The sequence below is a fragment of the Mauremys mutica genome, chromosome 2 (assembly GCF_020497125.1).
Source record: "Mauremys mutica isolate MM-2020 ecotype Southern chromosome 2, ASM2049712v1, whole genome shotgun sequence".
In the NCBI taxonomy this organism is placed as follows: Eukaryota; Metazoa; Chordata; order Testudines; family Geoemydidae; genus Mauremys; species Mauremys mutica.
Window position 1 is genome coordinate 137,220,150 of NC_059073.1, and position 12,868 is coordinate 137,233,017.

The 12,868-nt window shown below is 56.8% G+C and overlaps 1 protein-coding gene across 4 annotated transcripts in view; it reads left to right on the top strand.

The window, feature by feature from the left end:
* The window catches only part of SORBS3 (sorbin and SH3 domain containing 3), a 43,850-nt gene extending 33,725 nt beyond the window's left edge, over positions 1 to 10,125 (top strand). For 3 of the 4 annotated variants that reach the window (XM_045006421.1, XM_045006420.1, XM_045006423.1), the window contains exons 14-22: positions 455 to 600; positions 2,422 to 2,513; positions 3,028 to 3,074; positions 3,785 to 3,899; positions 4,555 to 4,680; positions 6,168 to 6,695; positions 7,068 to 7,174; positions 7,635 to 7,741; positions 7,997 to 10,125. In XM_045006421.1, coding sequence (XP_044862356.1) covers positions 455 to 600; positions 2,422 to 2,513; positions 3,028 to 3,074; positions 3,785 to 3,899; positions 4,555 to 4,680; positions 6,168 to 6,695; positions 7,068 to 7,174; positions 7,635 to 7,741; positions 7,997 to 8,058 — 1,330 coding nt within the window. In that variant the 3' untranslated portion in view covers positions 8,059 to 10,125. The remainder of the gene's footprint in view (positions 1 to 454; positions 601 to 2,421; positions 2,514 to 3,027; positions 3,075 to 3,784; positions 3,900 to 4,554; positions 4,681 to 6,167; positions 6,696 to 7,067; positions 7,175 to 7,634; positions 7,742 to 7,996) is intronic. The other variant, XM_045006422.1, reaches the window with a different exon arrangement.
* Positions 10,126 to 12,868: the final 2,743 nt, after the last annotated feature.

Consider the following 12,868-nt stretch of genomic DNA (forward strand, 5'->3'; position numbering starts at 1 on the left):
CCGGGCAGGGCTGTCCCTGGAGTGCAGTAGGCTGCCTGGTAGCTCTCTCCCTTCCCAGACTGGAGACCCAGTTATCCCGCTTCTCTGCAACAGGAACCCAGCTCGGGGGGGGAGGGCATGCCATGCTGCCAGCACCCTGCTTACGTTACACCCCCTAGGACTCCCAAGCCAACTACCACCAGGCCCTTGGAATAGGAGGCTCTAGCTGTTCCCGAAGCCGTGACACCAGTCTGTAGGGAGGTTGTCTGGGGGGCAGGCATGCTGGGTCTGTGTGTAGCTGCATGAGGTGTGTGTCTGTGTGCACATCCCAGCAGATAATCACTCCTTATGGATCACTAGCCATGACCTGGTCCCTTGATTTCCTCTTGGGATTGGGCAGGGGCTCCCTGAGGTTTTGGGACTGGTTATCCACAGAGGCCCATAGTCTCTCTGACTGACTCTGCTCTTGCTCCAGCAGCCTGCCATCTGCCTGCCGTTCCCATCCTGCCTTGGGGCAGAGCCCCCCCGCTTCCCGACACCGCCCGCCTGCCAGCCCCAGCATGGAGAGAGGGGGCCTGGGCCTGGGCACGAGCGACTGGAGCAGGTCTCCTCCCAGGAAAGGTGAGGATCTCTGCATGCAGCCATGTCCTTCGAGAAGCTATTCCCCTCTGCCTCTCTGACCCCCATACCCCTGCTGCTGCTCACTCCTCCATTCTAGCCCTCTCCAATCCCTCCTTCACTCGTACTGTCCTGTCTGCTGGGAATCCCCCCCAAACCATGGAGACATTCCCTCCGCTTTGAATACTACCTTGACATCTGCCTTTCCCCTTCCCCTTGGAAAGGACTCTTTTCCCTGCCCAGCCTCCCTCTCTGCCGCACCTGTGGTCAGATCTTGTATGTAAGACGCTACATGCACTGGTCTCATCCACCCCTCCGCACCCCAGTAATATGGTTTCCCAGCTGCCCGCGGACTCAACCCAGCCATCTATGGGCTCCTCCCTTTGCACTGGGTTTTGGGCAGAGGTCAAACTGGGGTGGGGAGAAGGAAGCCGTACTCTTCCAAGCTGCACTCAAAAATCAAGCTCTGCCCACAGGAGTAGTGACCTATTTAAGTCTCCTGACACTTAAGTGTCACTGATGGCATCCGAGCTAACGCCCACTGAGATGAATGGGGCAGTTCGCCCCTCTCAGAGCGATTGTTGCAGGCTATCTGCTGACTCAGGCAGATGTCACTGCATTACCTACATGTGTTGCAAGTTTTCAAGGTTTTCTTCCCAACCGCAACAACATAAGAACATAAGTAAGAACATAAGAACTGACTTACCCATCCTGGATGGGCAAGGAATGGTGTCTCTAGCCTCTGTTTGTCAGAGGATGGAGATGGATGGCAGGAGAGAGATCACTTGATCATTGCCTGTTAGGTTCACTCCCTCTGGGGCACCTGGCATTGGGCTGGATGGACCTTTGGTCTGACCCAGTATGGCCATTGTTCTTATGTTTAACATATTCTTTTTAAATGAAAGTGGAGATTCTGGAGAACAGGGCAGCAGCTTGCGGGTGCACAGCTGTCTCCTGGCCCAACCCAAGCCCTGGCTCTGGGCCTATTGTGCTGCTCCACATGAATGGCCTAAGGGTGGATGGTGTCACAGACAGAGAGCTGTAATTTGGGCTCTGGCTGGTGCAGATGTACCCCAGTAGCCGAGCTCTGGTCATGTTCACTGGGGAGCAGCTGGATTGGCAGAAATTTGCTTATTTGAGTCTATTTTGGTAGATGCAAAGGAGTCTGTGTGCCTGCGAGCTGTCAGGAGAATGTTAATGGGCTGTATCACCTAGTGGATAAAGCATTGGACTGGGGCTCAGTAAACCTGGGATCAGTTCCTGGCTCTGCCACTGGTCTGTTGGGTGACCTCAGGCAAGTCACTTCCCCACTCTGCCTCAGTTTCAGTGTAAAAGGGGGCTAATGACACTGACCTCCTGTGGAAAGTGCTTTGAGATGTGAGACGAGTTAGGGGTGCTATTAATACCTTGAGACAGTGAGTCCAGACTGGAGGGGCGGGTTAGAATGATTGTCCTCAGCCTACAGAGAGAGAGGAAGCAGCTCGTCCAAGTTCATGGCAGAGCTGGGACTAGAACCAGGTCTCTTGACTCCCAGCCGCTGGACTACGCTGCCTCTTTGCAGTCTGGGAGAGGTGCAGGCACGCAGAACCCAGGTGTCCTGGTCCTTCCAACTCAGCTGCACGTGGTGTGTGGACCCCTCCCATGCTGATGGCTGGATATATGGACGGAAAATGCACCTCCACTGGCGTCTTTTCTCCAGATTCAGAGCAACCCCTGGTATTGGAACAGTGCTGGGTGTCTCCTCGTAACACCCGCCTTCCTCAGCCACGGGGGCTGTCAGGAGAGGATAATGTGCTCATCCCCTTGTTTCATGGTTCTCTGCAGATCCCCCAGGCCACCCTGGGAAAAGCCCCTTGGCTGATGAGAGTGAGTCTATAGAGGCGGTGGATGGACCGGTGAGGAAAGAGGACAAGAAGGTGAGGCACGACCTTTTTCCTTGGGAATGTCCTTCACTTGCAGCTGACAGAGCTGGGACACTGGGTTGGCGAGACATGGGAGAGAGCTTGCAGGTGTGTCTGCAGCTGGCGGGGCAGCAGGTCACTTTCCATCCAGCTAGCGCGGGCCTGGCACCAGTCATTGATGCTGGGGATTGCCGTGGTGCTGAGTAACCATAGATGCTACCGAGCCAGCTTCAGGGCTAGGGGGCCTAGACAAGGGAGACTGCCTCCGGTCTGTGTATGGGAGAGAAGAACTAGCCAGTGAGAGGGGCTGGCATCTCTTCAGGGGACCCAGGAGCACTGGGAGAAGTGACCAAGCAGTGGGTCGGTTCTGGGTCTCCCTCAGGAATCAGTGACTACAAGGTAGGAGGCTGGGTTCTAGGGACTGGACTTGGCTGGGGGTCTGGGACCAGGACCTTCCTGGGACCCCAGGGCTCTGGCTGTGATCTGATTTGATTTCACCCTCTTTGACCCTTTCTCTCCCTCACCCCAGATGAAAGCTGCTCGCGTCAAGTTTGACTTCCAGGCTGAGTCCCCAAAGTAAGTGGCACTCAGTGGATCTTTGTTGTTTCCAGACCCGAGGTCCCCTGAGCGGGTCTGTTCCTATCGGTGTAGCCATCCCCCTCTGTCCTGGTGGACCCAGCCTCCGTGCCAGCTGTGGAATTGGCCTGTATTTTGTCCCTCTCCTGGGTGGATTTAGATGGTCAGTTTGAATCCTCAGGAATCGTCTCTGGCGGGGAGTGGTGGAGAGGGACCTGGCCTATGCGACGTGGGCTAGCCCCTCTGTCCCCTGGCTGCTCCTGCAGAGATAGGACAGCAGCTGGGGCAGGCCGGGAGGAGGGTGCCGACTTCCCCCTCGCTGGGTCTAACCTCACCAGAGAAGAATACATGGAAGTGAAGTTTTCCCAGGGGAGCGATTATGGACCAGAGCGGGGCTGGCACGTACTGAAGGATGAACCTAATGCCTGGCTCAGCCTCGGGCTCCATCATCAGTAGAGTGGGGGGATGGCCCCTTGCGAAATGGGCATCCAGTGGGACCGGGTCAGCAGCAAGTGAACTCCCTACAGCCAGGGCTTGAGGTGTGTCCCTGCTGAGGGCAGGGAGCCAGGACTCAGCCCAGCATCAGGAGTCACAGGCAGTTCTTTGACCCCGCAGATGTCTCTAGGGGCTAGGGAGCTGCTGGCTGAAGGGGGCAGGCGTCAGCCCCCGGGAAGGGCCTGTGGCCATGACGCTATGCCTTGACCTTTCAGGGAGCTGACCATGCAGAAGGGAGACATCGTCTATATCCACAAGGAGGTGGACAGGAACTGGCTGGAAGGAGAGCACTATGGGAGGGTGGGCATATTCCCCTCCAACTACGTGGAGGTAAGGACGGGGCTGCTGCTAACATGATTGCAAGCCTGGCGGGAGGAGAGCATGCCCAGGGCGGGTCCCGCACTCGGCATCGAGGCTGGCAAGCCGCTCCCTGGACAGTGTTCTCAGTTCAGCACTTGGCACTGGTGCATGGAGTAATAGGGACGTGCCCTCTAGTGGCCAGTGCTGGTATCACGCCTGCATCTGAACAGGGGCAGCCATCAACACCCTCTTCCAACCCCTCCCGCAGCCCGAAGGTAACCCAGACACCAGAACAGCGGAAACCCTGGCAGGACCAGCTGCCCCTCAGGAGGGACCGAGCACTCCCAGACCCGACAGCTCCCTCCTCCCAAGCACAGCCCAGATCTCCTCTCCGCTGCTGCTGACCAGGCTGGATGTGCTGAGCCTGCGGAGCTAGAATAGACCAGGCGTTTCCTAATATCCCATTGACGTGACTGGCTGATAGCAGGGTACAGGGAGAGGGCCAGCAGCACTGAAAGGGTTAACCCCTTTCCCCTACACCTGGGGGTCTTGAAATGGAACATGCCCCCCCTCAGCAGGAGGGGGCGGTATCGAGACAAGGGCTGGAGGGGGCACTCCGGACAGACAGCTTCCCACCAGCCACTGCCGTGCTCGGCTTACCCTGCTCCCTGTCTCTCCCAAACAGATCCTGCCTCCCACCGAAGTGCCCAAGCCCATCAAGCCACCCACCATCCAGGTGCTGGAGTACGGAGAGGCCCTGGCCCAGTACAACTTCAAAGGGGACCTGGCAGTGGAGCTGTCCTTCCGCAAGGTACAGAACCCGCCCGGTAAGGGGTGCTGGGTGCAGGGAGCACAGAATGGTCACGAGGAAGCTCATTGCAGAAGCTGTTACCTTCAGGTCACAGTTCAGTACCAGCCCAGGCTGGTAATGACCAAAAGTCATTCCCATCTGACAGCTGTTCAGTGGCCTCCATGAACTGTGTTTGCTGGGTCTCAGACCAGCGCCTGGTCCTGTAGCTGGCAGCCTCAGGGAATCGTCCTGACGGGGCGTAGTGGAGAGGGACCCAGCCTGTGTGATGCGGGCTAACCCCTCTGTCCCCTGCCTACCCCTGCAGTGTAGTTCTCTGCACTGGTCTCTCCTGGGGACTGAGCTGGGGATGCATGTGTGGGGTGGTGGAGCATCGTAGAATCATAGGACTGGAAAGGACCTCGAGAAGTTATCTAGACCATCCCTGACAGGTGTTTGTCCAACCTGCTCTTAAAAATCCCCAATGATGGAGATTCAACAACCTTCCTAGGCAATGTATTCCAGTGCTTAACCCCCGTGACAGTTGGGAAGTTTTTCCTAATGTCCAACCTAAACCGCCCTGGCTGCAAGTTAAGCCCGTTGCTCCTTGTCCTGCCCTCAGAGGTTAGCATCAGGTGAACTTGGCCCAAACCTGTTTTGTGGATGCTCAGAAGGTGTTGGTCTCCAGAGTGGCCAGCCCAGAGCTCTTCCCCAGCGCTGAATCCACTTGCAAAGAACCATGTCGTAGTGACGCTCGCTGGGCTAAAACCAAGCACCATCCTCAGGCTGCATGCTCTGGGGACCGAGCTGCTCAGCACCAGCACCACTCCCCTCCGTGGCACAGCACTGTGCAGCTGGCTGGACTGGACGTTGCACGACTGGACAGACCAGTGGGGTTAGGGGGCAGGAAACCAGACTGGCTGGACCTGCTGGAGCAGGAGATAAGAGTACAAGGGTGGGCTGGTGTCATGAATAGTTAGTAAAGGGTTAAAGCATAGTACCTGGTGGGCACCTGACCTGAGGACCAATCAGGGAAGAGAATTTGAAATTCCTAGGAGGGAACTTTTTCCCTCTGTGTGTGTGTGTATTGTCTTAGCTGTCTGGAGTTACAAGAGTCCAGATGTTTTAATCAAGTCTACCAGCTTCCACCTTTCTGAACTATCTTCCTAATACTCACTATCTTGACTAGAAGAAATTAGTTCAGAAAGGTGGAAGCTGGTAGACTTGATTAAAACATCTGGACTCTTGTAACTCCAGACGGCTAAGACAATACACACACACACAGAGGGAAAAAGTTCCCTCCTAGGAATTTCAAATTCTCTTCCCTGATTGGTCCTCAGGTCAGGTGCCCACCAGGTACTATGCTTTAACCCTTTACTAACTATTCATGACAGCTGGTCTGTTCTAGAAGGGCAGGAAGCCTCACGACAGATGCAACAGAGGCTGACGGGTGGCATGTCCCATGTCCCTATCCCGGGGGCTCCTAACTTTGCCTCTCTCTCCATCCACAGGGCGAGCGCATCTGTCTGGTCCGCAAGGTGGATGAGAACTGGTATGAGGGACGGATCTCTGGCACCAGCCGCCAGGGTATCTTCCCGGCCAACTACGTGCAAGTGCTGAAGGAGCCGCGGGTCAAGGCCTCAGAGGAGTTCCCCTCCTCCCCAACCTTGACTGCCCCTGCCTCCCCAAGGCAGCTGGTTCACACAGGCTCACCGGCCCAGCTGCACTCGCCTGGTAGCCAGCGTTCCGATCCCTCGTCCTCCTTCCTGGCGGGCTCTCCCACTGCCCAACGGCACGGCACGGAGGGGGGTGCCCTGTCGTCCTCGCCGCGCCATTTCGGCTTCACCTTCCCTGTCTCCCCCAAGCTGCAGCGCGCCGGAGTCTCATCCAGCCTCCTCCAGGGGCCCCAGAGCCCCCAACTGGGCCCCAGCACCACCTTGCTCTCCCCCCTGAGTCTGAACCCGAGCCCACAGCCTCCGGCCCCCTCCCGGCCACAGGAGACTCCACCCGCTGTAGCGCCTTCCTCGCTCCCTGGGCAGGTGAGACAATCGTGCTTCTCCTTCAGTCCTTCCTTCCCCGGATCGCCCTGCCCCAGGGTCCCTGCCCTGCCCTGCCCTGCCCAGCCTGCAGCACAAGGACCCCAGCTCCCTCCAGTGCAGCCCCTGCAGCTGTCCCAGGGCAGCTGGTGAACCTGCATGCACCCCTGGAGTCCAACCACACACCCCTGTAGCCCCCCATGTGTGGGGGTCAGCATCTGTCCTCTGGGCTCTCTCTCTCCCTCCCTTTTCCACACCACTGGGCTAATTCCCCCAGTGACGCAGTGGGAGTGCCCATCCCCTCCACCTCCGGCCCCCTCTCCCAGCACTGCTCGCTGTTGTCTAGCGCACCAACCTCTTCCCTCTCCCTTGCAGAGCTCCACCCTTGAAGCCCCAGTACCTGCAGGTTGCCATCTGGGCAGTGCTGGGCACCTCCCCAAGGCCCCCCCATCTGACAACGGCTCCAGCATACAGTGGACCCCGTAAGTGTAGCCGGATCGGCAGCTTCCCTGTCTCGGTGAGGGGTGGAGAGGAGCAGGGACCCCCTACTCCATTTGGAAGCCGGCCAAGCCAGCCCGGGGAAGTGACCCGTGCCGAGGGCTGGCTGCAGACACCCCGCTGAGGCGCTGGGCTGGGACAGTGTCTGAATTGTTACCCCAAACAAGGACCTTTTCAGAGCTGCTCGCTCAGTGAGCTGCAACCAGCGGATGCTGCTGGCAGCTGTACCAGGGCCCCCCCCAACACTGCAGACCCCCTGCTGGTGAGCTGAGCGCCCCCAACATGCCTGTCTCTGTGGATACAATGCGGGAGTGGCTGATGGGAGGGAGGGGGCCCTGCTGACTCGGTGGGCCCGGCTTGGTTCTTAGCACCCGCTGGGCCAGGTCAGCGCATGAGCTGCACGGAGGTGGGAGCAGGACCTCACGGGCTGATGGTGCCTTGCAGGTTCCGGGCCATTTATCAGTACAGACCCCAGAATGAGGACGAGCTGGAGCTGCATGAAGGGGACCGGGTGGACGTCATGCAGCAGTGTGATGATGGCTGGTTTGTGGGTACGTTTGCCAGCCTAACGGCAAGGGGGGAAAGACTCTACCCATGGGAGTGCTGGGGGGAGCAGGACAGGAGCTCCCAGCGACTCCAGTCCCAACCTCTCCCAGCGGGGGCACCGTAGGGGATGGTGTGGGACTGGCCCGTGTGGGGAACACCAGCCTCAGGGCCGTCCGGCAGAAGTGGAAGGAGGCGAGTTTCTCCTACAGGGCAGCCTCAGACCCCTCCCTCATGGCCCTCCCTTTGTCTTCCCACCCCAGGTGTGTCCAGGAGAACCCAGAAATTCGGCACCTTTCCTGGCAATTACGTTGCCCCTGTGTAACATCCCCCTGCCCCGCACCCCAGCACGAGCCAAGAGGAAGCTGCATCTGCGACTCAGGCTCCTGCAGCCTACCCAGAGCTGGCATCGCGCCCTGAGACCAGGAGAGGAACGAGGAGATGGGGATTGGGACCAGCCCAGCCCCCGCCCCCACGGACATTCCCAGCAGGACCCTTTTGGTGGCTGTTGCTAGGGAGCTCGGCACTGGGACCGGCCCCTGCCTCTCCTAGTAACAGACCCCCTCTTCCCTGTCCCAGTCACTCAGCTCCGCTTCCAGCACTGCCTCTTGGGGCTCCCTCTAATGGGGACCAGTTCCTGTCCTTTCCCTCCCCCGTGGGGCTTCCTCTAACGGGGACCAACCCCCCAGCCTTACCCCCTATGGGGCTCCCTCTAACGGGGACCAGTCCCCCAGCCTTAACCTCCGTGGGGCTCCCTCTAACAGGGACCAGTCCCCCAGCCTTACCCTCCGTGGGGCTCCCTCTAACGGGGACCAACCCCCCAGCCTTACCCCCCCATGGGGCTCCCTCTATCGGGGACCAACCCCCCAGCCTTACCCCCTGTGGGGCTCCCTCTAACGGGGACCAACCCCCCAGCCTTACCCCCCATGGGGATCCCTCTAACAGGACCAGTCCCCCAGCCTTACACCCTGTGGAGCTCCCTCTGATGGGGACCAACCCCTTAGCCTTACCCTCATGGGGCTCCCTCTGATGGGGACCAGTCCCCCAGCCTTACCCCCATGGGGCTCCCTCTGATGGGGACCAGTCCCCATCCCTGCCCCCAGGGCTCTCCCTGGCAGGAAGTCTCGCCCTGTGCCCACCTGATAAGTATCTGCCAGTCTGTGCCTCACTGCAGAAGGCGTCTGCATCCTGAGGGAAGGGGCTGTTAGTCCTTTCCCTCCAGCTGAACCCCCAAGCTCCATCACGACCTCTGGAGGGAAGCAGGCACTGAGCCCGCCCTCTGCACCTCCATGGACCTAGCAAGCTGTGCTGAACCCTGTGCCTGCATGTGGCTGACGCTTGCAAGGTTGCTGGCCTCTCCGGTGCTCCTGCTGTGTGGAGGGGGGGCGAGGGGGAACACGGGGAGGGTAGTCTCCTCCAAGCTGCCTGTAAAGAGCCGGCTCACATGCCCGGAAACCTGATCTGCTTGTCCTCTGTTATTAAAGATCAGCCTCACCCCATGCGAATGCCCCGCCTGGTGATCATCAGGGACGGGCGGGAATCCATGCAGCAGGGCAAAGGGCAGCTTGTGGCCAGTGGAACCCTGAGGCAGACGCCCTTGTTGCCAATGCCAGGATGCACTGCGTGTGATAGACCTGCTCTGAGCAGCGGGCAGTGTCCCAGCTAGGATCCCTGTGCTCCCCTTGCCCTCTGCTGGGTGCAGCCATTTCTGTTCTATATCAGCTCGGCTGCTCGCCAGTCACCCCATGCTCGGCACCCCCCAGAGCATCTCTTCGCACTCCGTGTGGTGATGGCAGACCATGGGGCACGATGCGCCCCGTCAGACCTGCTCAGGCCAAGCATGAATACATAAAAGGGTGTTACAAGGAGAAAAATTGTTCTCCTTGTCCTCTGAGGATAGGACAAGAAGCAATGGGCTTAAACTGCAGCCAGAGTGGTTTAGTTTGGACATTAGGAAAAACTTCCTAATTGTCAGAGGGGTTAAGCACTGGAATAAATTGCCCGGGAAGGTTGTGGAATCTCCCTCATTAGAGATTTTTAAGAGCAGGTTGGACAAACACCTGTCAGGGAGGGTGTGACCAGGGTCCTCATGGGGAGCCAGCTACAGTCACTCAATTAGGGTGAACTGCAAAGAATGGGGCAGACAATCCCCATAAAGCTGGTGGATATTCTGATACTTAGATTTACCAACCAGCACAAAACAGCTTCTCTATTACCTTACTGGTTACTCAGAAGTCCAAACAATACAGTTCCTTTAAAATGATCCAGCCTCCATCCAGGTACCCACGTCAAATATGATGAAAATTTCTGTAAATCTTATTTCATCATATAAAAGAAAAGGTTCTACCAATCCCAAAGGATCGGACACATTATCTCCTGGTTATTGAATATTCCAGATCTTACCCAAACACATGCTACAGCCAATTCTTATTAACTAAACTAAATGTTATTTAAAAACTAAAGAGAGGGAGTATGGTTAAAAGATCAAAATACATACAGACATGAGTTCAATTCACTGAGGTGCAGCTTCATAGCAGAGACGGTGAGCTGTGTAGTTGCAAAGAGTTCTTTCAGAAATAGTTCATAGGTTATAGTCCAATGTCCAAATCTCATATTCAGGGCATACCAGCGTAGCTGGGACCTCAGTCTTGCAACTCAAACTTTCCCCAATGAAGTTTAAGCAGCTCTGAGATGACAGAATCAGGACCTAAGGATCTTTCATACACTTTCATGTGTTTTGGCAAGTTGGGAGTTCAAATGGTAATTAGGATGACTGTGGAGGAGGTCCATCACTGGTACTTAGCTATAGAATTAACATAAGGCAATTTGCATGTTCCTCCACCATTCACAGATTATTTGCTATACATTTCAAAGAGAGATGAATACAGAGATAGCCCGTGTTTACAATTCATTTAAATGATAAGATGTTCTTTTGACCTCTGAATTATGAGAATGCAGCATAAACAGGGACCCTTGATTACATTGTCAACCCTGCTCATACTGTGTATGTAAATACACAAAAACACAAACATCATCTTCCCACATGTCTTTTGAGGGTTGTTTATTTTGCAGGATGTTTAACCCTTTCTGGCCATGCATCACAGATGGTCTAGATAATACGAGTTCAGGGCACTGGACTGGATGACCTCTCGAGGTCCATTCCAGTCCTACCATTCTGTGAGTGCCAGGAGGTTATTTTGTGAGCAGCCCCAAAGGGGTGCTGGCGTATTATGAGAGATGCAGCTGCTCCGAGCTGGGGCAGATGGGATTTACGAGCCTCCAGCTGCTCCCTCACAGACACTCACCCCGGGCAGCCTCTCGGCCTCAGTTGTGCGGGACCAGCCTACTCCTGCCCCAGAATCTCTTGTAGCGACTCTGGTGGTCGGGGCTGGCAATTCAACAGGGCCTGGCTCAACCCAGGGGTTAGGACAACATTGGCCCAATGTTTGTACCACTCCTTTCCAGCCCTGGCCTCCTTGAGCTTCCTCTCCCCGAGCTCGCCTTGGATCTCCACGGACATGATGCAGAGCCAGCTGGGGGTCTCAGTGATTTGGGCCGCACAGGCCATTACACTGACCCGTCCTAGTGGCAGTGCTAGGACCCACTGGCAGGACTCCTGGATGGTAGTATCTCCAGGCACTGAGAGAAGACTCTGAGGTTCCCCAGCTGGAACATAGCTGGCCCTCGCTAGGAACAAGGGTGGCTGCAAACTTCCCTGATTTCATACAAGTGAAAGGTGGGCCCTGGGTTCCAGGCAGGCTCCCCGCACCCCAGAGAATAAAGTCTGAACAGGGCTGGACCCACTGGCAGCCACCTTCTGCTCTGAGCCACTCACCAGGAAACCCCACTGAATCAGTGGGAGTGGGCAGGGTGCCCGTTGGCCTGGGAACTGTGTATATGGGGAAGGATTGGGGCAGGTGGTCCTCAGGTCAGCAGCCAGGCAGGAGGGGCTGTAATTACAGGTGCAACGTCAGCCCTTCTGCACTGCGTGGCTGCAGACTAGTCACCAGGCAGTGCTATTTTCCTGCTGGGTGCCATCGCTGGAGGGGACAGCGTTGGGATACAACCAGTAGGTGGGTGAATGAAATTCCCCAGAGCCACAGGTTCAAATCCTGGGAGCGCTTTGTTCCCCATCAGAGGGAGCTAACTCGTGTGCCAGACCGTTTATTAAGTGTGGAACCGTAAACCCAAGTTCTGACTGCCTTGCCTTCCCATGAAAGGGTCCAGGGCATTTCCCTGACAGGCTGGAGCTTGCCTTTGGCTGAGGTTTCCCCTCACACACGGGCTGCGCTGTGTTGCCAGATCACCACCTCCCACTGTAGAGGTGGCTGCATTTCCGTGGAGCTGTGCCTAGATGGTGTCAGGATTTGAGGACTCCAGGTTGTCTTGGGACTGCCAGCAGGAGGCAGCTTTTGTACCAAACCTCCAGCCCCATGGTCCCTCTGCTATGTGCTAGAGAGCGTCACACCAGCAGCATGCACAGAACTCGGCTCTCCCTGCTCGAAATCACAGGCCCCTGCCACTTGAGCTAAAGGAGATTCTCCAACAGCCGGCAGCAGTGTAGTGCTTATGCCACACAGATGAGCACTTCTGATTCCACCCAGTACACAGCAGTGGCACGCACACACAGGCACTTAATTGTATCAGATCCTACAGAGCATCCCTCAGCCTGCCCCTACCCTGATGTGGGGCAAGGAGCTACAGAGAGGAGGAAGGGGGAGAGAAATAACAGTCAGTTGTCAATGAGACTGGCCACAGTTCCTTAGCACAGGCAACATTGCCTGTGACCCTGGTGTTGCAATCTGGCTCTTCCAAGGTAATGAACGCAGGGCTGTGAGGATGTGGTGGGGATGGGGTCTACAGAGGAGAAATGGGAAGGTAGGGAAGGATTGTGTGAGCCTCTGAAGCTCCTATGCAATCTCCTTTCTGTCGTCCTGCCTCTACTTGTGCCCCCACGTAGATCGTAAGGACAGCAGGAGCCATTCTTGTGACCAGCCAGTCTGAGCTGCGTCCCGCCGGCTGGCCAGAGAATTCCATCCAGTGATTCCTGCCTGCAGCCAGTCACTTGAGCCAGAGTTGAGCTCTTAGAGAGAGACATCCATTCTCTTGTTGGGGATGGGGAATCCTCTGGCCTG